Raw genomic sequence first — 22,050 nt, forward strand, 5'->3', positions numbered from 1 at the left:
AGAGCTGGAAGTACCACTCTCGGAATACAATTGCTGATTGACAGTTTACTTCTGTTGCTTCACAGAAGGATTTAAAAGCTGCTAGCCCGATCTCGCACAAAGCACAAAAACAAACTGTTCACCCGTGCCTGTGCAGAGGAGAAATTTCACTTGGAATAGATCACAAAATAAGAACTGTTACCACTCCCACAACTCATGTGTTTCCCACGGACAAAGTTAAAAATCACTCAACACCAGGTTATAATCCAACAGGTTGGTTTGGAAGCACTAGCTTTCGGAGCGCCGCTCCTTCATCAGGTAGTTTTGGAGAATGAGATCATGATCACAATTTATATCCTAAGGAGTCTAGCGTCATGGAAATGTGACACATCAAACAATTTTAGATGAAATCTTTCATCTTTTAGAATAGGTTTCTGCTCTTTGGTTTGTTAATCCCAGAACTTGTTTTTTGTTACCTTCTCAAGAATGTCATTCAAATGCAGAGCTTTTCTCACAATAAGTGTGAATTCTGTCTGCGTCTGAATGTTGAGTCAGACTAACATTTTTCTACATTTAAATTACATTTTTGAGAAGGTAATTTTCAGATTAGGGTGTAGAGGTTCGGGTGGATCGGCTGTGCTAAATTACCCATAGTGACCAAGGATGTGAAACTTAGGGTGGATTGGCCATGGGAAATACTGAATAAAGGGGTGGGTATGTGTGGGATGCTGTTCAGAGGGCCAGTGTGAAATAGATGGGCTGAATGACCTGTTTCCACATTGTTGGGATTCTATGACTCCCACCACAAAGGAGCATTTTATTGGCATCAATCCTGTCAAGCCCCTTTCAGAATTCTACTGGTTTCAATAAGATCACTTCTGGTTCAGAGAGGTAGACAGCACAGAAATAGACCCTTTGGTCCAACTCATCCATGGCGACCAGGGTTCCCAAACTAAACTAGCCTCACTTGCCTGCGTTTGGCCCAAATCCCTCTGAACCTTTCTATTCATGTACCCATCCAAATGTCGTTTAGACTTTGTAAACGTACCTGCATTGTCCACATCCTCAGCAAGTTCATTCCACGTGTAAACCGCCCTCTGTCAAAACTTTGCCCCTCAGGTTCCTTTTAAATCTCTCTCCTGTCACTTTAAAGAAATATGCCCCCTAGTCTTGAGCTCCCCAACGCTCAGGAAGAGCCCTTTGCTATTCACCTTACCTCCACTCCTCGTGATTTTATCAATCTCCATGATGTCACCCCCCAACCTCCTGTGCTCCAGTGAAAAAAGTCCCAGCCTGTCATTATAACTCAAACCCTCCAGTCCTGGCAACGTCCTGGTAAATCTTTACCGAACCCTCTCTAATAGTATTCTTCCTATTACAGGGACACGAGAACCATACTCAGTACTCTGAAAGTGGCCTCACCAACATCCTGTACAACCTCAACATGATGTCCCAACTCCTATACTCAATGGGGTGAACAATGAAGGCAAGTGTGCTAAACGCCTTCTTAACCACCCTGTCTCGCAGCGAAGCAACTTTGAAAGAACTGTGTACCTGAACCCCACCATGTGTCTCTCTTACAGCATGACACAGGGCCCTACCATTAACTGTACAAGTCCTGACCGTCCTTGCTTTAGCAAAACGCAAGCCCTTGCTTTTATTCATACCTCACTCATACACATGTGCTCTCTCAGACACGCACACATACACCCCCAACACACTCTCAGGCATATACTCCATCACACTCTTATGTGCACTCATGCATAAACTCACATCACTTTTTGGGCAAATTTGTATTGGCAGAATTATGTTTGCAGATACATTCAATTTTGCTCAAAACGTGCACAGTCTGCAGGCAGTCAATCCATGTAATATTTTATGAATTCTTGCTTTGGAAATAGAACCAGTCTGATTCAAAATTGGGACATTGGCAGACTCGAACCTCACACCTTTATCTGGGCTGAGTTGTGACTTTTTTTTAAAAAAAACTGAAGTCATCTTGAGAATGTGAATCAAAAGATGTTATGGGATTTACATATTAATGAACTGAAACCTGCAACGCATTCTAAAAGGTGAAAGACTTAACAACAATCTTGGTTTGTTTAATATATCCTATCAGTTGCATGACACTGATCTTTTGCTATAAAATCTGTGTCTTATGGTCCTGCTCCACAGCAGTGTTCCAAAAGCTCACACTTCCAAATAAACCTGTTGGACTATAACCTGGTGTTGTGTGATTTTTAACTTCGTTCAGGCGAGTCCACCACCATGGCTCCTCCACATAATTTCTCGTGAGCACAATCCACACCTCCCAATGCTGCCAGTAAACTTTACAATGCCGATGAAATGACACACTCTGCACTCCTGAAAAATTCACTTTCGAACGAAACTGGCTGCTCATTTACTGATCCATCTGATACGCGACATTGGAAGCTTAGTGCAGGAAGCTGAAAGAAACGAGTAGCTTTAAAACAAAAACCTTGGAGCTCAAAGCTTTCAATGAGAGTCTGAGCCGGGGGTAAATTCAGGTAACTTTTATTGAGATCCAACTTTGTTACAGCTTCAAACCCCCTCAGCAAAAAGGCAGAGAAAAAGTAGCTGCTTTTTAAACCGTTCAAGGTCAAAGCGCACACGCTACCCCACCACCCCCAACCCACCTCACTTCTTTACTATTGGTCACCACCAAGTTGTCCCTTTGTAATTGGGTCCTTGGTACAGCCTTAACCTGGAGGAAGTGTTGCCTCACTCAGCAATTTCAACCCATACCCTGTATCGCACCATCTGCTGCAGTGGGATTCAAACCCGGGAGCCCCTGGAACTGGGTTGATAGTCCAGTCGATACTGGCACTCAGCCATCACGCCTTCATTCCCCTGCAATGGTACATGAACTCCCTGGTGCTTCCGGAGGTTGGTAGAGCTAGCGAAGCCCTTCCCGCACAGGGGGCAGCTGAAGTGCCTCTCTCCTTTGTGGATCCGCTGGAGGGTCAGCAGGCTGGAGGCCTGGGTAAATCTCTTCCCGCACCCGGGGCAACTGAAGGGCCTCTCCCCCATGTGGACCCGCTGGTGCCTCAGCAGGGTGGAGGAATCGCTGAAGGCCTTCCTGCACACTGGGCAGCTGAAGGGCGTCTCCAGAGTGTGGATCCGCTGGTGGGTTAGCAGGGTGGAAGAAGTGCTGAAGCCCTTCCCGCAGACGGGACAGGGGAATGGGCTCTCACTGGTGTGGCTGCGCCGATGAGTCTCCAGGACAGATGGGACACAGAAACTTTTCCTGCAGTCGCCATACTTCCATCGTTTCTCCACAGGGCTGGATTCCTCGGGTTTCTCCATGGCCGAAGCTTCAGTTACACACAAATGCGTGTGGAGCCCCTCCCCACAGTGAATTCCTCTTCCCAGGCCGTATAACTGTTTCAGGGTCTACGCTCAGTGCACTGCAACAGTATGGTCTATGATCCAGTCCCACGGATGCTGGAAACGTACTCAAACAGGAACCAAAACTTTGCTCCTTCTCACAGAATCATAGTTGAAAATCGTTGCGGTCCCGATGGATTGAGTGACTGTCAGACATTGACGTCAAAGTGAGGACTGCAGACGCTGGAGAGTCAGTGTCGAAAAGTGTGCCGCTGGAAAAGCACAACAGGTCAGGCAGCATCAGAGGAGCAGGAGAGTCAATGTTTCAGGAATAAGCCCTTCAAATTTGTTGATTTTGAAGCTTCAGTCTTCAGATCTTCAAATATACTGTTAAAAACAGATTACAAAAGTCATCACTATCAGTGCAGGGTAGAAATTCAGAACAAGCAATTCTACTTTCTGTGGAATATTCTTTTCTTTAGCTGTTCCACAAAATTGAAAGCACTCACACACCCTCTTCCCCCTCTGTTCTCACTCTGCTCTATCTAATTCTCCTGAAGGTGCTGATTCAGGATCTTACAGGGGCAGAAAAGCAAAAACGTCAAGACTGACATCTCTCTGAATTTTGGATACCTCCACCTGAAAGTTAATATCTTTCACAACATTGGGATCCTGCCGAGAGTGAGCAGGTCTGATTTTGGGAAGCAAAAAAAAAAGTGTCAATTCAGGGTGAACCTGCAATGCAGTTTCTTGAGAAAGGACCAGACACAAAATGATTATCGACCCCGGGAAGGTGGGAGTAAAATGAGACGTCAAGGCATTAACTCCAACACACTTCAGTCAAACGCTTCTGCTCCCAGTCAGGGCAAAACATGTTCTGAAAAACCAGCCTTCACAACCACACTCCTGATTCCACTGAAGACAATTAGAGTCACAGAGCGCAGAAACAGACCCTTTGGCCCAACCTGCCCAGATATCCTAAATTAATCTAGTCACGTTTGCCATCACTTGGCCCCTATATGGGCTGGGTGCTGGCAGCTGGGACTAAATTGTGTTGGCTATCTTGTCAGCAAGGATGCGTTGGACCGAAGGGTCTGTTTCTGTGCTGTACATCTCTATGACTCCAGTTACATTTGCCATCACTTGGCCCTGACCCATCTGAACCCTTCATTTTCAGATGCCCGTCCAGGAGCCTTTTAACTTGTCATCGTATCAGCACCCATCACTTCCTCTGGCAGCTCACGCCATCGTTCAAGCGACTCCATGTTGAAAGCGGTATGCCTTAGACTATATACAGGCCCAGGAGGGTGAGGTCTGCACCATTGTCCGAGATAAATGCACTATGGGCATTCCCGATCTGACTGGCAATATTACTAAAATACAAGAAGAGATCCAGGTATTCCTTGACAGAATGACTGAAGGGACCAGTTGGGGAAACTGCAGATCGGGTTGATGGTACAATTGGCTTATCAATTTAGCTATGTCTGTTTGTCGGTATTGGTATTGTTAGGTATTTAATTGCTAGGCTTATGAGGTCCCTTAGTGATATAGATTTGCCCCAGAAGATGCTCCTTTTGCGATCTGATGGCTCACCCACACGTGTCGATGGCGATGATAAATATGACCAGATGAGCTGCGAAGATGGTGGTGCCACTCTACAGGATGTTGATGGCTGGACCACCTTGAAGGGCATTCGTTTGGAGTATCCTTCACTTTCAGTGATCGTGGTGCAATCAAAGGGAGGAATGAGGATGTGGGCATCTGGGTGATAAAGTCTATAGCCTTAAAACTTGTCTTTAAACATTCAGACTAAAATGTAATGCTGAATTATGAAATACATTTACTGCACTAGAAAATAAACTGGCAGGAAGGCTCAGAAAGAGGGCAGAACTTAAAGATAGGGACACCTGGGCTCACCAAGTGATAACAGGATGCTGTAAGGCAATTAAGAACGTTTGCCTCAGCATCGGTGAATCTGTGTGAACAGGACCCCAAGTGATAACATTCACAGCCGTTCCCTTGTGAGACCATTTTAGTGCTGAGGCTGTTGATTCCCGTAGAAAATTAACTCTTAGTGCTTATCTGCACTGGATTGAAATGAATTGCATTTTGGGACTTTCTGATGATATTGAGTAGCCATTACTGGTTATGAAATACAAACTCTGTAAAAGGAAATATTCATAAAGCTTTACCTTACTTGCTGCAGCCGAAGCTCCAGCGGAGGAAACAGGCCGCGGGCATACTTCCGGCTTCGGGATGGCCACGCTCCCTGGTCCCGCCCCTCCACCTCCAAGGTGACGCGTAAGCCCCGCCCCCTCCAAATGCAGATCGTAAACCATGCCCCTCTGTGTAAACCGCGCCCACCCAGGTGTATTTGGAAGCACTGGCTTCTGCAGCGCTGCTCGTTCTGCGTGTCGCTGTGCTGCTGGATCATAAGACACAGAGTTAATAGCAAAACATCACAGTGTCATGCAACCGATGCAATATTTGGAACAAACCTGGACCGCTGCTGAGTCCTTCATCTTTTAGAAGGGGTTGCAGGTTTCAGTTCATCAATATATAAATTCCAGAACTTTAGATCAGATTCCCTACAGTGTGGAAACAGGCCCATCGGCCCAACAAGTCCACACCGACCCGCCGAAGAGCAAAACACCCAGCCCCATTCCCTGTCACCAAACACTACTGGGCAATTTAGCTTGGCCAATTCACCCTAACTCGCATGTCTTTGGACTGTGGGAGGAAACCCACGCAGACGCGGCGGGGGGGGGTGGGGGTGGATTGAACCGGGGGCTCTGGTGCTGTGAGGCAGCAGTGCTAACCACAAAATAAAGAGGAATAGGGATGTAAGACAGGATTTCAGGGAGCTAGCGTGGAAGCTGAGGGCTTGAACAAACAGAGTGGTTATCTCTGGTTTGTTACCCGTGCCACGTGATAGCAAGGCAAGGAATAGGGAGAGATATCAGCTGAACACGTGGCTACAAGGATGGTGCAGGAGGGAGGATTTCAGGTTTTTTCAGGATAATTGGGACTCATTCTGGGAAGGTGGGACTTGTACAAACAGGACAGTCTTCACTTTAACCAGAGGGGTACTCATATCCTGGGTGGGAAATTTGCTGGTGCTGTTCGAGTGGGTTTAAACTAGCTCAGCGGGGGGGTGGGAACCGAGGGTGTAGCTGTAGTGCACAGGAGGATGAGAGTAGGAAGGACAGGGACATGATTTCAGGGTCACAGGAATGTGCTGGCAGACAACAAAGTGGTTTGAAGTGTTTCTACTTCAATGCCAGAGTATCCGCAATAAGGTAGGGGAGCTTGCAACACGGATAGGTACCTGGGACTTGGATGTTGTGGCCATTTCGGAGACATGGAGAGAGCAGGGTGAGGAATGGATGTTGCAGGTTCCAGGGTTTTGATCTTTCATTAAGAACAGCCAAGGTGGTAAAAGAGGGAGAGGCGTGGCCTTGTTAGTCAAGGATAGTATAACGGTGGCTGACAGAACTTTTGAAGAGGACTCATCTACTGAGGTAATGTGGGCTGAGGTTAGAAACAGGAGAGGAGAGGTCACACTGCTTGGAATTTTTTTTATAGGCCTCCGCAGAGTTCCAGGGAGTTGGAAGAGGGGATTAGCAAAATTTTTTAGGGTAGGAGTGAAAGGAACAGGGTGGTCATTATGGGGAACTTTAACTTCCCCAACATTGACTGGAAATGCTTTCACTCTAGTACGTCGGATGGATCAGTTTTAGTCCCGTGAGTGCAGGAGGCTTTCTGACACAGTATGTTGAAGGGCCGACAAGAGGGGAGGTCACACTGGATCTGGTGCTTGGTAATGAACCAGGCCAGGTGTTTGATTTAGTGGAAGGTGAGCACTTTGGAGAGAATGACCATAATTCAGTTAGGTTTCATTGAGCGATGTAAAGGGATAGGAACATGCCACAGGTCAAGAGTTATCGATGGGGCAAGGGCAATTATAATGCAATTAGGCAAGACTTAGAATGCATAGAATAGGGTAGCAAAATGCAGGGGATGGGAACAATTGAAGTGTGGAGCTGGTTTAAGGAACAGATATTGTGTGTCCTTGATAGATATGTTCCTGTCAGGCAGGGAGGAAGTGATAAGGTAAGGGAACCGTGGTTTACAACAGAAATTGCATCTCTTGTTCCAAAGAAGGAGGAGGCTTATGTGTTGATGAGGCAAGATGGTTCAGAAGCGATGGAGAGTTACAGATCAGCTAGGAAGGATTTAAAGAGACAGTTAAGAGCAAAGAGAGGACATGAACAGTCTTTAACAAATAGAATAAAGGAGAACCTAAAGTTTTCTATAGGAATGTGAGGAATAAAAGGATGATTAGGGTAGGAATAGGGCCAGTCAAAGATAGAAGGGGGAAGTTGAATGTGGGCCCTGTGGAGATTGGAGAGGTGTTAATGAATATCTCTCATCGGTCTTCACTCAGGAAAAGGAGAATATTGTAGAGGAGAAGAATGAGGTACGAGATATTAGACTTGAAAGGATCGAGGTTAGTTGCACACAGATGTTATCAATTCTAGAAGGAGTGAAAATAGGCAAGTGCCCTGGACCGGATGGGATTTATCCGAGGATTCTCTGGGAAGCGAGGGAGGAGATAGCAGAGCCTTTGGCTTTGATATTTGAGTCGTCATTGTCTACAGGCTTAGTACTTGAGAACTGGAGGATTGCAAATGTTGTGCCCTTGTTCAAGAAGGGCAGCAGAGATGACCCAGGTAATTATAGACCAGTGAGCCTTACTTCTGTTGAAGGAAAGCTTTTGGAAAGGAATATTAGAGATAGGATTTACAATCATCTAACAAGCAACAATTTGACTTCAGATAGTCAACATGGTTTCATCAAGGGCAGATTGTGTCTCACAAACCTCATTGGGTTTTTTGAGAAGGTGACCAAGCATGGAGATGAGGGTAGGGCAGTTGACATGGTGTACATGGACCTCAGTAAAGGTTCCACATGGTAGGCTGTTGGAGAAAATGCAGAGGCATGGGATTGAGGGTGATTTAGCAGTTTGGCTTTCTGAAAGAAGGCAGCGAGTGGTGGTTTATGGAAAATATTCAGCCTGGAGTCCGGTTACTAGTGGTGTGCCACAAGGATCTGTTTTGGGACTACCGCAGTTTGTCATTTTTATCAATGACTTAGACACAGGCATAGGTGGATGGATTAGTAAATTTGCAGCTGACACTAAAGTCGGTGGAGTACTGGACAGTTTGGAAGAATGTTATAGGTTGCAGGGGGACTTGGATAAACTGCAGAATTGGGCTGAGAGGTGGCAAATGGAGTTCAATGCAGCTAAATGTGAGGTGATTCACTTTGGGAAGAATATCAGGAAGGCAGTGATCTTGGAGTCCAGGTGCATAGATCCCTGAAAGTTGCCACGCAGGTGGATAGTGCTGTTAAGAAGGCACACGGTGTGTTAGGTTTCATTCGTAGAGGGATTGATTTCTGGAACTGCAATATCACGGTGCAACTATACAAAACGCTGGTGCAGCCACACTTGGAATATTGTGTATAGTTCTGGTCCCCATATTTCAGGAAGGATGTGGGAAGCATTGGAAAAGGAGCAAAGGAGATTTACCAGGTTGTTGCCTGGTCTGGAGGGAGGGTCTTATGAGGAAAGGCTGAGAGACTTGGATCTGTTCTCATTGCAAAGAAGAAGGCTAAGATGGGATTTGATAGAGACATACAAGATGATCAGAGGATTAGATAGGGGATACAGTGAAAGACTCTTTCCTAGGATGCTGATGTCAGGGGGCATAACTTCAAAGTGAGGGGTGATAGATTTAAGACAGATGTTAGAGGCAAGTTCTTTATGCAGAGAATGATAAGGGCGTGGAATGCCCTACCTGCTAAGGTAGTCAACTCAGTCACATTCGGGAGATTTAAACAATCCTTAGATAAGCGCATGGTTGATTTTGGGATAGTGTTGGGGAACGAACTGAGAATAGTTCACAGGTCGGCGCAACATCAAGGGCCGAAGGGCCTGTTCTGCGCTGGATTGTTCTATGTTCTAAACTTAGTGCAGGAGGCTGAAAGAAATGAGCAGCTTTAAAACAAAAACCTCTTGAAGCTCAAAGCTTTCAATGAGAGTCTGAGCCCGGTGGTAAGTTCAGGGTAACCTTTATTGCAACCCAACTTTGTTACAGCTTCAGATCCCCCCAGCAAAAAGGCAGAGAAAAAGCAGTTGCTTTTTGAACAACTCAAGGTGAAAGTGCACACACCACACCTCCCCTTGTCCCACCCCCCTCACTGTCTTTACTCTTGGCCAGCACCAAGTTGTCCCTTTGTAATTGGATCCTTGGTACAGCCATAACCCGGGAGGAAGTATTGCCTCACTCAGCAATTTCAACCCATACCCTGTCTCCAAGTAAGTTTCTCCCAGCTCATTTGCCAGGAAAGGGCAGTGTAGAGTCTTCCAGACTGCTGTGGGTCTAGAATCACGTGTAGGCCAGGCCGGGTAAAGGGTGCAGCTGGAACGACTGAGTGAATCCTTTCCCACAACGGCGGTTCCCTTCCCTAACAAGGGAGGGAGGGAATCAGATGGGGGCTTTCTCCCCCGCACCACCCCCTCCCTGAAACGGTCTCATCGTTAGATTCCGAACTCCACATTTCTGACCGAATACCAATTCCGCCATCTGTCGTGGTGGGATTCGAACCCGGGAATCCCTGGAAGTGGGTTGATGGTCCAATCGATATTGGCACTCGGCCATCATTCCTTCAATCCCCCTGCAATGGCACGTGAACTCGCTGGTGGGTCAGCAGGTGGGAGGAGCGGGAGAAGCCCTTCCCGCACTGAGAGCAGGTGAACGGCCTCTCCCCGGTGTGGATCCTCTGGTGTCTCAGCAGGGTGGAGGATGTGCTGAAGGCCTTCCCACACTCGGGGCAGCTGAAGGGCCTCTCCCCCGTGTGGACCCGCTGGTGGCTCCACAGGTTGGAGGAGCGGGTGAAGCCCTTCCCGCACTGAGAGCAGGTGAACGGCCTCTCCCCGGTGTGGACACGCATGTGGATCATCAGGTTGGAGGAATCGCTGAAGGCCTTCCCGCACTGAGAGCAGCTGAAGGGCCTCTCCCCCGTGTGGATCCGCTGGTGGCTCAGCAGGTTGGAGGAGCGGGTGAAGCCCTCCCCGCACTGAGAGCAGGTGAACGGCTTCTTCCCCGTGTGGACCCAGTGGTGCTTCAGCAGGGAGGAGGAATCACTGAAGGCCTTCCCACACTCGGGGCAGCTGAAGGGCATCTCCCCTGTGTGGACCCGCTGGTGGCTCCGCAGGTTGGAGGAGCGGGTGAAGCCCTTCCCGCACTGAGAGCAGGTGAACGGCCTCTCCCCAGTGTGGGTCCGCTGGTGCCTCATCAGGGAGGAGACGTCGGTAAAGGCCTTCCCACACTCGGGGCAGCTGAAGGGCCTCTCCCCCGTGTGGATACGCTGGTGCTTCTGCAGTGCGGAGACGTTGGTAAAGGCCTTCCCACACTCGGGGCAGCTGAAGGGCCTCTCCCCCGTGTGGACGCGCTGGTGGCTCCGCAGGGTGGAGGAAACACTGAAGGCCTTCCCACACTCAGGGCAGCTGAAGGGCCTTTCCCCGGTGTGGACCCGCTGGTGCCTCATCAGGGAGGAGACGTGGGTAAAGGCCTTCCCGCACTCTGGGCAGCTAAAGGGCCTTTCCCCAGTGTGGACCCGCTGGTGCCTCATCAGGGAGGAGACCTGGGTAAAGGCCTTCCCACACTTGGGGCAGCTGAAGGGCCTCTCCCCCGTGTGGACCCGCTGGTGGCTCCGCAGGTTGGAGGAGCGGGTGAAGCCCTTCCCGCACTGAGAGCAGGTGAACGGCCTCTCCCCAGTGTGGGTCTGCTGGTGTCTCATCAGGGAGGAGATGTCGGTAAAGGCCTTCCCGCACTCGGGGCAGCTAATGGGCTTCTCCCCCGTGTGGACCCGCTGGTGCCTCATCAGGGAGGAGACCTGGGTAAAGGCCTTCCCGCACTCAGGGCAGCTGAAGGGCCTCTCCCCGGTGTGGACACGCTGGTGTGTCAGCAAGGTGGAGGAATGTCTGAAGGCCTTCCCACAATCTGGGCAGCTGAAGGGCCTCTCTCTGGTGTGGACACGCTGGTGTCTCAGCAGGGTGGAGGAATGTCTGAAGGCCTTCCCACAATCTGGGCAGCTGAAGGGCCTCTCCACCGTGTGGACCCGCTGGTGGGCCAGCAGGTGGGTGGAATGTCTGAAGGCCTTCCCGCAGTCGGTGCACGGGAATGGCCTCTCCCCGGTGTGACTGCGCCGATGAGTCTCCAGGGCAGACGGGACACGGAAGCCTTTCCCACAGTCGCCACACTTCCACGGTTTCTCCACGGGGTGAGATTCCTCAGGTTTCTCCATGGCCACAGCTTCAGCTGCTCACAAACACATGGGGAGCCCCTCCCTGCTGTGAAATCCCTTTTCCAGGCCGTATAACTGTTTCAGGCTCCACACACAGTGTGCTGCCACAATTGGGTCTCTCGTCCAGTCCCACTGATGCTGAAAACGTCCTCAAACAGGAACCAAAAAGCATTGATTCCTCTCACAGAAATCACAGTCAAAAATCGTTGTGGTCCCATTGGATTGAGTGACTGTCAGACATTGACATCAAAGTGAGGACTGCAGACGCTGGACAGTGAGTCAAAAAGCACAGCAGGTCAGGCAGCGTCCAGGGATCAGGAGAGTCAATGTTTCGGGCGTAAGCCCTTCATTCTTTGATTTTGAAACTTCAGTCTTCAGATTTTCAAATACTCTGCAAAAAGGGATTACAAAAGGGATTATCAGTGCAGGGTAGAAATTCAGAACAAGCAATTCTACTTTCTGTGGAATATTCTTTTGTTGTTTCACAAAATTGAAAGCACCATCCCACTCTCTCTCCCCCTCTGTTCTCACTCCGCTCTAACTAATTCCCCTGAAGGTGCTGATTCAGGACCTTACAGGGGCAGAAAAAGCAAAAACATCAAGACTGACATCTCTCTGAATTTTGGATACCTCCACCTGAAAGTTAATATCTTTCACAACATTGGGATCCTGCTGAGAGTGAGCAGGTCTGATTTTGGGAAGCAAAAAAAAAGTGTCCATTCAGGGTGAACCTGCAATGCAGCTTCTTGAGGAAGGACCAGACACAAAATAGTTAACGACCCCGGGAAGGTGGGAGCAAAATGAGACATCAAGGCATTAACACTGACACACTTCAGTAACTCTCTCCAACTCCATGTACACACCCAGAACGGAACTATTCCCTTGCACATTTATAGATCTTTTCTCATTTCAGAATGTGATACTGTCGCCAAGATCATGTGCAATAGGGTTAAGGGTGAGCCTAATGGGAACAGAATTCTGAGGACCATTGTCTACCAGATGTCCAGCACAGAAATAGTCCCTTCGGTCCAACGCATCCATGCCGATCAGATATCCTAAATCATTAGTCACATTTGACAGCATATCCCTCTAAACCCTTGGCCCATATCCCTCTAAACCCTTTCTATTCATATACCCAGCGAGATGCCTTTTAAATGCTGTAATTGTACCAGCCACCACTTCCTCTGGCAGCTCATTCCTTACATGCACCACCCTCTGAATATAAGAGTAGCCCCTTAGGGCCCTTTTAAATCTCCCCCCAACCCTAAACCTATTACCCTCGAGTTCTGGACTCCCCCATTCCAGGGAAACACCTTGTCTATTTATCCTATCCATGCCCCTCATGATTTTATAGAAATCTATAGGGTCACCCCTCAGCCTCTGGTACTCAAGGGAAAACAGCCCCATCCTGTTCAGCTCAAACCCTGACAACATCCTTGCCAATCTTTTCTGAACCCTTTCAAGTTTCACAACATCCATGACTCTATGACATCCTTCCTACAGCAGAGAGACCAGTACTGCACACAATATTCCAAATGTGGCCGAACCAATGTTCTGGACAGCTACAACATAATCTCCCAAATCCTGTATCCAGACGATTGGGAAAGTTTTCAAAGCCCACAAAAGACAACCGGGAAAACATTGAGGTATGAACACCGGCCGGGTGGGGGGGGGGGGGGGAGGGAAAGAAAGCCAAAAAAGTGCTGGAGCCAAGGCAGAGGAAGAACAGAGGATGCACAGCCGGTTTGAAGCTGCATGTGCTGCACTTATACCTGTTGCATTTACTTGTGGAAATCGGGTGCATTTGAAAAGGAAAACAGAAAAGATATCTCCTCCTCCCAATCTCTGTCCTCCTCACCTGGTAATTAACTCCCATACCTGAGTTGACAGGGTCTGCTCCCTCCCTGGATTCACTCCCGTTGCTGCAAGTGAACAGATTTTCCCGCCCCAGGATTTGCCCAGACGGAAGGGTTTTCATTCATTCAGTGTCACTTCTGCGTTGTGACGTCACAAAAGGAGCGGATGGGCGGGGCCAAGCCGGGCGCACGCACTGCGCCTGCGCTGCCCTGCACCATTTGCTAACATCCCTTCGCTTCAGAGAATCCCCACAGTGTGGGAGCAGGCCACTCGGCCCAACGAGTCCACACCGACCCTCTGAAGGGGAACCCACCCAGACCCATTCCCCTGACAAATACACCTAACCTGCACATCCCTGGGCACTATGGGTAATTTGGCACGGCCAATCCCAATCAAGGCCAGTGAGCAATGTAGTGATGTGGGGAATGAACATCACAGAATGATGGAGACAAGGAGAGTAAATGTCCCAGCAATTAAAACTGGATTGCAAAGATCATTAAAATGTAAACCGAAAACAGTGTGTCTGCATGTGTGCTGCACTGTTACAAAAGTGAATGAATTGACTGCACACATTGAAGAGAATCATTATGATCTGAGACTCCTTACAGAGACATGGCTTCAGGACGACAAGGATTGGATCTTGAATATCGAGGGGGTAGTCAAACGGGAAGCTAGGTGAAGGTAGAGGGTTGGCATTGCAAATCAAAACACTGATCACAGTAATCCGGTGTCAGGTCGGATTTCAGGTCCTGGTTTCTCTGTCCTCTGTTGATCTCCCTGTTCCCACAGAGTAAGATGTTGGTCTGTTCTCAGCTCTGCTGAAGTTTTGGTTCCCCAACCCTCCAAAGAGTAACCCACCAGGCCCCATTCCCCATATTTGCCCCTGACCAATGCATGTAACACACTGGGCAATTTAAGCTTGGCCAATTCACCTAACCTGCATACTTTTGGATTGTGGGAGGAAACCGGAGCACCTGGAGAAATCTCATGCAGACATGGGGAGAATATGCAAACTCAACACAGACTGTGGCCAGTGGCTGGAATTGAACCTGGGTCCCAAGTGCTGTGAGGCAGAATTAAGAACCACTGAGCCATCATGCCGCCCAGATGTTGTTACCTTTCGTTATAAAACCTTATGTTATCGAGATTTACATATGAATGATAGTTGCAACCCACTGTAAAAGATGAAAGAGGTAACAATCCAGATTTGTTCAATATATCATTTCAGTGACAGGACACTATAATCTTCTTCCATAAATTCTGTGCCTTATGATCTTGTACTCCACAACCACCTGATGAAGGAGCAGTGCTCCAAAAGCGAGTACTTCCAAATAAACCCATTGGGCTATAACCTGGTGTTGTGTGATGTTTAACTTTGTCCAGGTTCGGGTGGATTGACCATGTTAAATTACCCAGTGTTCAGTGTTGTGCGGATTTGGTTGGATTGGCTGTGCTAAATTACCCATGGTGTCCAGGTAGGTGCAGGTTAGAGTAGATTCGCTATGCTAAATTACCCGTAGTGCCCAGTGATGTGCAGATTAGGTGGGTTAGCTGTGGGAAATAGTTTCACAGTAATAAAAGGAGTCAGCCATTTTGCCCATCTAGCCTGCCCCGTTCTTCATTGTGATCATGGCCGATCTATCCATCGTCTCAGCTCCTCCTCGCAGCATTGCCCCAACTACCCTTAATTCCCCAACTATGCAAAAACCCATTTTGAATATACTTAATGAAGAGAATTCCATAGATTCACTGCACCACAGGAAAAGCAGTAGTCCTCACTTTCTCCTCCTCATCTCTGTCCTAAATCTAATCCCCCTAGTCTTGAGGTCTGGTCTCACCCACCAGCAGAAATGACTGCATAGGGTATGGCTTCATCCCCACAGTGCAATGAAATTCCACTTTCCACCAAAATCTGGGATGTACTCACTCACTTAGTCGCTGTCTCACAAATGCAAGATTTCATTGTAACTTCATTGTTGGGCGCCACGGTGGCACAGTGGTTAGCACTGCTGCCTCACAGCACCAGAGACCCGGGTTCAATTCCTGACTCAGGCGACTGACTGTGTGGAGTTTGCACATTCTCCCCGGGTCTGCGTGGGTTTCCTCCGGGTGCTCCGGTTTCCTCCCACAGTCACAAAGATGTGCGGGTCAGGTGAATTGGCCATGCTAAATTGCCCGTAGTGTTACGTTAAAAGGGGTAAATGTAGGGGTATGGGTGGGTTGCGCTTCGGCGGGTCGGTGTGGACTTGTTGGGCCGAAGGGCCTGTTTCCACACTGTAAATAATCTAATCTTCTTCTGCTCCCAGGAAGGACAAAACATCTTTGAAAGCTGCTCTGAAAGTCCAGTCTTCACAACCACACTTCTGCTTTCGCCAAAGACGATTAGTGTCATACAACACAGAAACAGACCCTTTGGTCCAATTCATCTGTTCAGATATCGTCTCACTTGTCTGCATGTCGCCCATATCCCTCTGAACTCTTCGTATTCACATCCCCATCCAGATGCTTTTCAAATGTTGTAATTGTACCAGCCGCCACTACTCCCTCTGGCAGCTCGCTCCATACATGCACCACTCTCTGCGTGAAGTTGCCCCTCAGGTCCCTTTGAAATCATTCCCCTCTCACCTCAAACATACGCCCTCGAGCTTTGGACTCCCTTACCCTGGGGTAAAGACCTTGGGTATTCACCATATCCATGCCTCTTACAAACGTCTAGAAGGTCACCTCTCAGACTCTGATGCTTCAGGTGAGGATCTAAAATTTGAATTTAGGTTATTGTCAGATGCAACAAGTATATATAGATTTTTACTAACCACAAAATGGCTTTTCAATTTCAAATAATACAACAAAATGGCTGAGAATAATGATTGAACTCTGTGAACTTGTCCTGCTGTTTTGCAGAATTAAGCTAAAATCCAAAGATAAGAGGACAATGGAGTTTGTTTAAAATGAACACTGACATGTTAATTGACCATTTGAACTAACCTTCAGCTGCTACCATGGCACGATGATTTACGTAATTAAGACCCCTTTGGATTAACCTGCTGTAAATCATGTCACCTTACTACATTTGATTGGTATTTTCTTGTAATTAAGGCTGTACTGTCTCTTAAAAAAACTTAAATAAATAATGTGTAATTTTTGAAGCTTTAACCGCTGTGTTGCTGGACAGAATTGTGTCAAGATGCCTTATTAAACGGATAACCTTGCTTTGTACAGACCACTTTCCATTGATTCTTTAGATCAATCGCGAACCAAAAGGCCCCTCTTCACTCTGGATAAGTTAGCCTGGCCAATTAACCCTAACCTGCACATTCCTGGGCACTACAGGTAATTTAGCATGACCAATCCATTCCTGGACACTATGTGTAATTTAGCACAGCCAAGTCACACAAACCTGCACCTCCCTGGACACAGTGAGCACTTTAGCATGGTCAATCCACCCTAACCCTGTACAAAGTTTAAAAAAAATTAATCACACACACCCAGGTTATCGTCCAACAGGTTTATTTGGAAGGACTAGCATTTGGAGTGCTGCTCCTTCATCAGATGGTTGTGGAGAATAACATCATAAGGCACAGAATTTATAGAAAAACATTATGGTGTCCTGCCACTGAAATGATATATTGAACAAACCTGGATTGTTAAGCCTTTCATATTTCAGAATGGGTTGCAGGTATCATTAATATGTAAATCCCAGAACTTCCTGTAAGACACTTTCTTGAGATAACTTAAGGTTTTATAACAAAAGGTGTCATCTCAGCTTAGACAATGCATTAAAGGTGTGAGGTCAGAGTCTGTCTGTATCCCAATCTTGAATCAGACTGGTTGTATTTCCAAAGTGGAACTTACAAAATATTACTGGATTGACTGCCTGCGTGAACTGCCGAGTCTCATCCACCAGCTGAAATAACTGGATAGGGTAGGGCTTCATCCCCATAGTGCAATGAATTCCCATTTTTCACCAAAATCGCAGATGTACTCCCTTTACTCAGTTGCTATCTCACAAATGCAAGATTTCATTGTATTCTTCTGCTCCCAGTAAGGGCAAAACATCTTCGAAAGCTGCTCTGAAAGTCTAGTCTTCACAACCACACTTCTGCTTTCACCAAAGACGATTAAGAGCCATACAGCATGGAAACAGACCCTTTGGCCCAACTTGTCCATGATGACCAGATATCCAAAATTAATCTAGTCCCATTTGCCAGCATGTGACCCTCACGGTTCCATGTACCCAGCCAGATGCATTTTAAATATAATTGTACCAGCCTCCACCAATTCCTCTGGCAGCTCGTTCCATGCATGCAAAACTGTCTATGTGAAAAAGTTATCCTTCACGTCTCTTTTAAATCATTCCCCTCTCACCTCAAACATATGTCCTCTAGCTTTGGACTCCCCTGCTCTAGGGAAATTCCTGATGAAGGGCTTTTGCCCGAAACGTCGATTTTCCAGCTTCTCGGATGCTACCTGACTTGCTGTGCTTTTCCAGCACCACTCTGATCTAAACTCTGGTTTCCAGCATCTGCAGTCCTCCCTTTTGCCTAGGTCGAACCCTCTACCTGTCTACATCTATCCCCAGCTGAAAATGTGTTGCTGGAAAAGCGCAGCAGGTCAGGCAGCATCCAGGGAACAGGAGAATCGACACTTCGGGCATAAGCCCTTCTTCAGGAATCCTGGATGCTCCTGAAGAAGGGCGTATGCCCGAAGCGTCGATTCTCCTGTTCCCTGGATGCTGCCTGACCTGCTGCGCTTTTCCAGCAACACATTTTCAGCTCTGATCTCCAGCATCTGCAGACCTCACTTTCTCCTACATCTATCCCCACTTCACCAACCAGCCCTTTATCTGCATCGCCCCCTAAACCCATCCCCAGTACTGAAGAAGGATTACACCTGAAGCGTTGACTTCTCCACCTCCTGATACTGCCTGGCTTGCTGTGTTCTTCCAGCCACCTACCTGTGTATTTTGCCAATTGAGACACAGACCTGGCGCAACGTTTCCAGAGTCTGTCCGCATCCCGACTCACTCTTTCCTTTTAGTTGCTGCAAGTCAACAACTGAATCCCAGAATGAAAAAAATACATGGAAAAGGTGGCAAGAGAAGAGAGTGCGGTACTCATAGATAATGGACAGAGGAAGGAATGTGCAGTCTGGGATGAAGCTCAATGTTCATTCAGACACGAGCAGCAGTAGCTTCAGAACCTCATGGTCCAACTTCTGCATTCAGACAATGGGGTGCCTCTCATTGGCAGGAGGACAAATGTCCTTCCGGTCCTCCTGTGCTTCTTATTGGTCAATCAAAAGAAGGTCCCGCGCCTCTTTTGCCAATAGCGATTCGCATGCGCACTATTTTTTTGCTGACACCAGCGAGCATGCGCACTGCATTGCTGACACCGGCAAACATGCGCAGTATGCTCTTTGAGGCTGCTGCTGTTATTGACAGATTTTTTTCCCCTGTGGTTCGAGATTTTATTGCTTCTGCATTTTGTCTGGTTACTCCACTTTTGTATGTCTTTTGCCCTTGTCGAGAGAGAGTGTGCCCCAGTGAGCTGTCTATGGGATGGAGCTGTAACCAGTTACACAGACTGAAGTAACATTATAGTATTCGCAGCAGGGAGTAACTGCACACATTTCCTGAGTGTGATCACAGTTTCAATTGTTCATCAGAATCCGGGAGCCAAAAGGACACCAGAACGAAGAGAAGTCGTGGAAACGCGGGGACTGTGCTAACGGATTCCATTCCCTGTCGGTACATGAGATTTATCAACTCAGTCGCAGTTGGGAGAGACATTCTTCAAAACATTATTACAACATTATTTCCATTGACAAAAACACATTCACGCTGCCTGATTACCTTGAAACCGTACAAGTGCCCTGTCATCACATCTTTAATCATAGCTTTGAACATTTTCCCTATGACATATATTAAGGTAAATGATCTGCAGTTTCCTGTTCTCGGTCTACCTTTTTGAAGAAGGGAGTTTTCCAATCTACAGAAACCTCCCCTGAAACTAATAAGGTTTGGAAAATTAAAACCAATGCATTAACAATATCACTAGCTAATTTTTATTTAAGGGTCTAGAATGAAATCCTTTGGACCCCTGGGACTTGTGAGCTTGTAGTTCCAACAGTTTACTCAGTACTACCTCCCTGGTAATTGTAATTGTCTTCAGTTCCTCCTTCCCTTTCATTTCCTGATTTCCAGCTAGTTCTAACCTGTTACTTGTATCCTCGCTGCTGAAGACAGATTCAAGCTCTTTTCAATTCATCTGCCATCTCTTTATCCTCCGTTATTGAATCCCCAGACTCATTTTTTACAGAACCAACACAGCTTTTCTTTAAAAAGTTAACAAAGTGACAAAACTTTCCTTCCTGTTTTTATACTTTTGGCTAACTTTCTAACTCTAATTGCTGTGCTCCTGCCTCCATTATGTCTGATGTTTTTTCCCCAGCTCTTAACTCTCACATCAACCTGACTGCATATTCTATGGAACTGACCTTGGTTAAGTGTTGCAAAATACACAAGGGCAAATTTTTCATCTCCAGAAAGTCTTAGTACTGAACACGATAACATTTACTTTGAAATATTGTTCATTCAAGCTTCACAAGCACACCCTCCAGATTCAAAATCCCACAATGACACCCAGTTTTGTTATGATCTTTAATTTTGAAGAGAAATTTGAATATTCAGTGATTAACTGGAAGAACTGTTCATGAAATTTTCACATTTTTAAACAAAAAAAATCAACTGGATTAATTGAGCAGAATAGCATGTATGACCTTAAATTGTAAATCTAGTTTTGTTTTGAGTGACGGAGTAGATCCACACCAGATGAGGATCTAATACCTAGATTTAGGCTGTTGTCAGGAGCTTTTATTAAACACAAAATGGCATCTCAATATAAAGTAATATAAAACATGTTTTCAGGCTGCAAATTAACACTGTGTTTAAAATAGCTAAAAGCTGCATTTCTGCATTCCTGAGCTAACTGAATCACAGATTAAGCAAACAATGCCTTCTTCATAGTATGGATCTAATTAAGCTAGATAGGACATTACCGACCATCCTAGCTAACCTTGAAGCACAGGTATGAGGAGATAATGCATGTGAAACAACATTATTTCCCAGGAAATATCATTGGGTTAATCTGTTGTCCATTATGTAATTTTATTACATTTTATTGGATTTACTCTGTATTTAAGGCTGTACTGTCTCTTAAGAAACATATGAAAATTGATATTTTATTCCAAGTTAATCACGCAGTTTCTCCAAGGAACACAGAATCTTTTAATATCTGTCTTGCTGGACAAATCTTTTCCCGGCCGTTACAAATTAAAGTGTGAAACCTTGCTGAAGCAAACCATAATCCTAGTGTTCATTTGACCAAGGAGGGGCTTTCTGACACAGTATGTCGAAGGGCCGACAAAAGGGGAGGTCACACTGGATCTGGTGCTTGGTAATGAATCAGGCCAGATGTTTGATTTAGTGGAAGGTGAACACTTTGGAGAGAGTGACGATAATTCAGTTAGGTTTCATATAGCAATTTAAAGGGATAGGAACATGCCACAGGTTAAGAGTTATCGATGGGGCAAGGGCAATTATAATGCAATTAGTCAAGACTTAGGATGCATAGAATAGGGTAGCAAAATGCAGGGGATGGGAACAATTGAAGTGTGGAGCTGGTTTAAGGAACAGATATAGTGTGCCCTTGATAGGTATGTCCCTGTCAGGCAGGGAGTGATAAGGTAAGGGAACCATGGTTTACAACAGAAATTGCATCTCTTGTTACAAAGAAGAAGGAGGCTCATGTGTTGATGAGGCAAGATGGTTCAGATGAGGCGATGGAGAGTTACAGATCAGCTCGGAAGGGTTTAAAGAGAGAGTTAAGAGCAAAGAGAGGACATGAGCAGTCTTTAACACATAAAGGAGAACCCTAAAGCTTTCTATAGGTATGTGAGGAATAAAAGGATGATTAGGGTAGGAATAGGGTCAGTCAAAGACAGAAGTGGGAAGTTGAGTGTGGGCCCTGTGGAGATTGGAGAGGTGTTAATGAATATCTCTCATCGGTCATCACTCAGGAAAAGGAGAATATTGGAGAGGAGAAGAATGAGGTACGAGATATGAGACTCGAAAGGATTGAGGTTAGTTGCACACAGGTGTTATCTATTCTAGAAAAGGAGTGAAAGGAGACAAGTGCCCTAGGGCGGATTGGATTTATCCAAGGATTCTCTGGGAAGCTAGCGAGGAGAGGGCAGAGCCTTTGGCTTTGATATTTGAGTTGTCATTGTCTACCGATTTAGTACCAGAGTGGAGGATTGCAAATGTTGTGCCCTTGTTCAAGAAGGGCAGCAGAGATGACCCAGGTAATTATAGACCAGTGAGCCTTACGTCTGTTGAAGGAAAGCTTTTGGAAAGGAATATTAGAGATAGGATTTATAATCATCTAGCAAGCAACAGTTTGATTTCAGATAGTCAACACTGTTTCATCAAGGGCA

At 46.6% G+C, this 22,050-nt stretch overlaps 2 protein-coding genes across 9 annotated transcripts in view; one reads left to right on the forward strand and one right to left on the reverse strand.

The window, feature by feature from the left end:
- The window catches only part of LOC148145030 (uncharacterized), a 141,640-nt gene that overhangs the window by 93,023 nt on the left and 26,567 nt on the right, over positions 1-22,050 (forward strand). Inside the window, exons 3-4 of one of the 7 annotated variants that reach the window (XR_015751687.1) lie at positions 13,204-13,346; positions 15,864-18,160. The exons of 2 other annotated variants lie outside the window; for them this stretch is intronic. The gene's annotated coding sequence lies outside the window, so the exon portion shown is untranslated. Of the gene's footprint in view, positions 1-1,360; positions 2,218-12,031; positions 13,347-15,863; positions 18,168-19,221; positions 21,586-22,050 lie in introns of those variants that run through there. 4 more of the 7 variants (XR_015751686.1, XR_015751688.1, XR_015751685.1 and 1 more) reach the window with 4 other exon arrangements.
- Positions 8,771-22,050, reverse strand: part of LOC148145032 (uncharacterized) — a 106,683-nt gene continuing 93,403 nt past the window's right edge. The window contains exons 1-2 of one of the 2 annotated variants that reach the window (XM_087975525.1): positions 18,512-18,763; positions 8,771-12,091 (exon numbers count right to left, since the gene is read on the reverse strand). In XM_087975525.1, coding sequence (XP_087831651.1) covers positions 10,060-11,700 — 1,641 coding nt within the window. In that variant the 5' untranslated portion in view covers positions 11,701-12,091; positions 18,512-18,763 and the 3' untranslated portion in view covers positions 8,771-10,059. Of the gene's footprint in view, positions 12,092-18,511; positions 18,764-22,050 lie in introns of those variants that run through there. The other variant, XM_087975526.1, reaches the window with a different exon arrangement.

This window comes from Chiloscyllium plagiosum, unplaced genomic scaffold (genome assembly GCF_037043375.1).
Source record: "Chiloscyllium plagiosum isolate Xiang-an unplaced genomic scaffold, Cpla_swu_hap1 HiC_scaffold_27, whole genome shotgun sequence".
Classification (NCBI taxonomy): Eukaryota; Metazoa; Chordata; class Chondrichthyes; order Orectolobiformes; family Hemiscylliidae; genus Chiloscyllium; species Chiloscyllium plagiosum.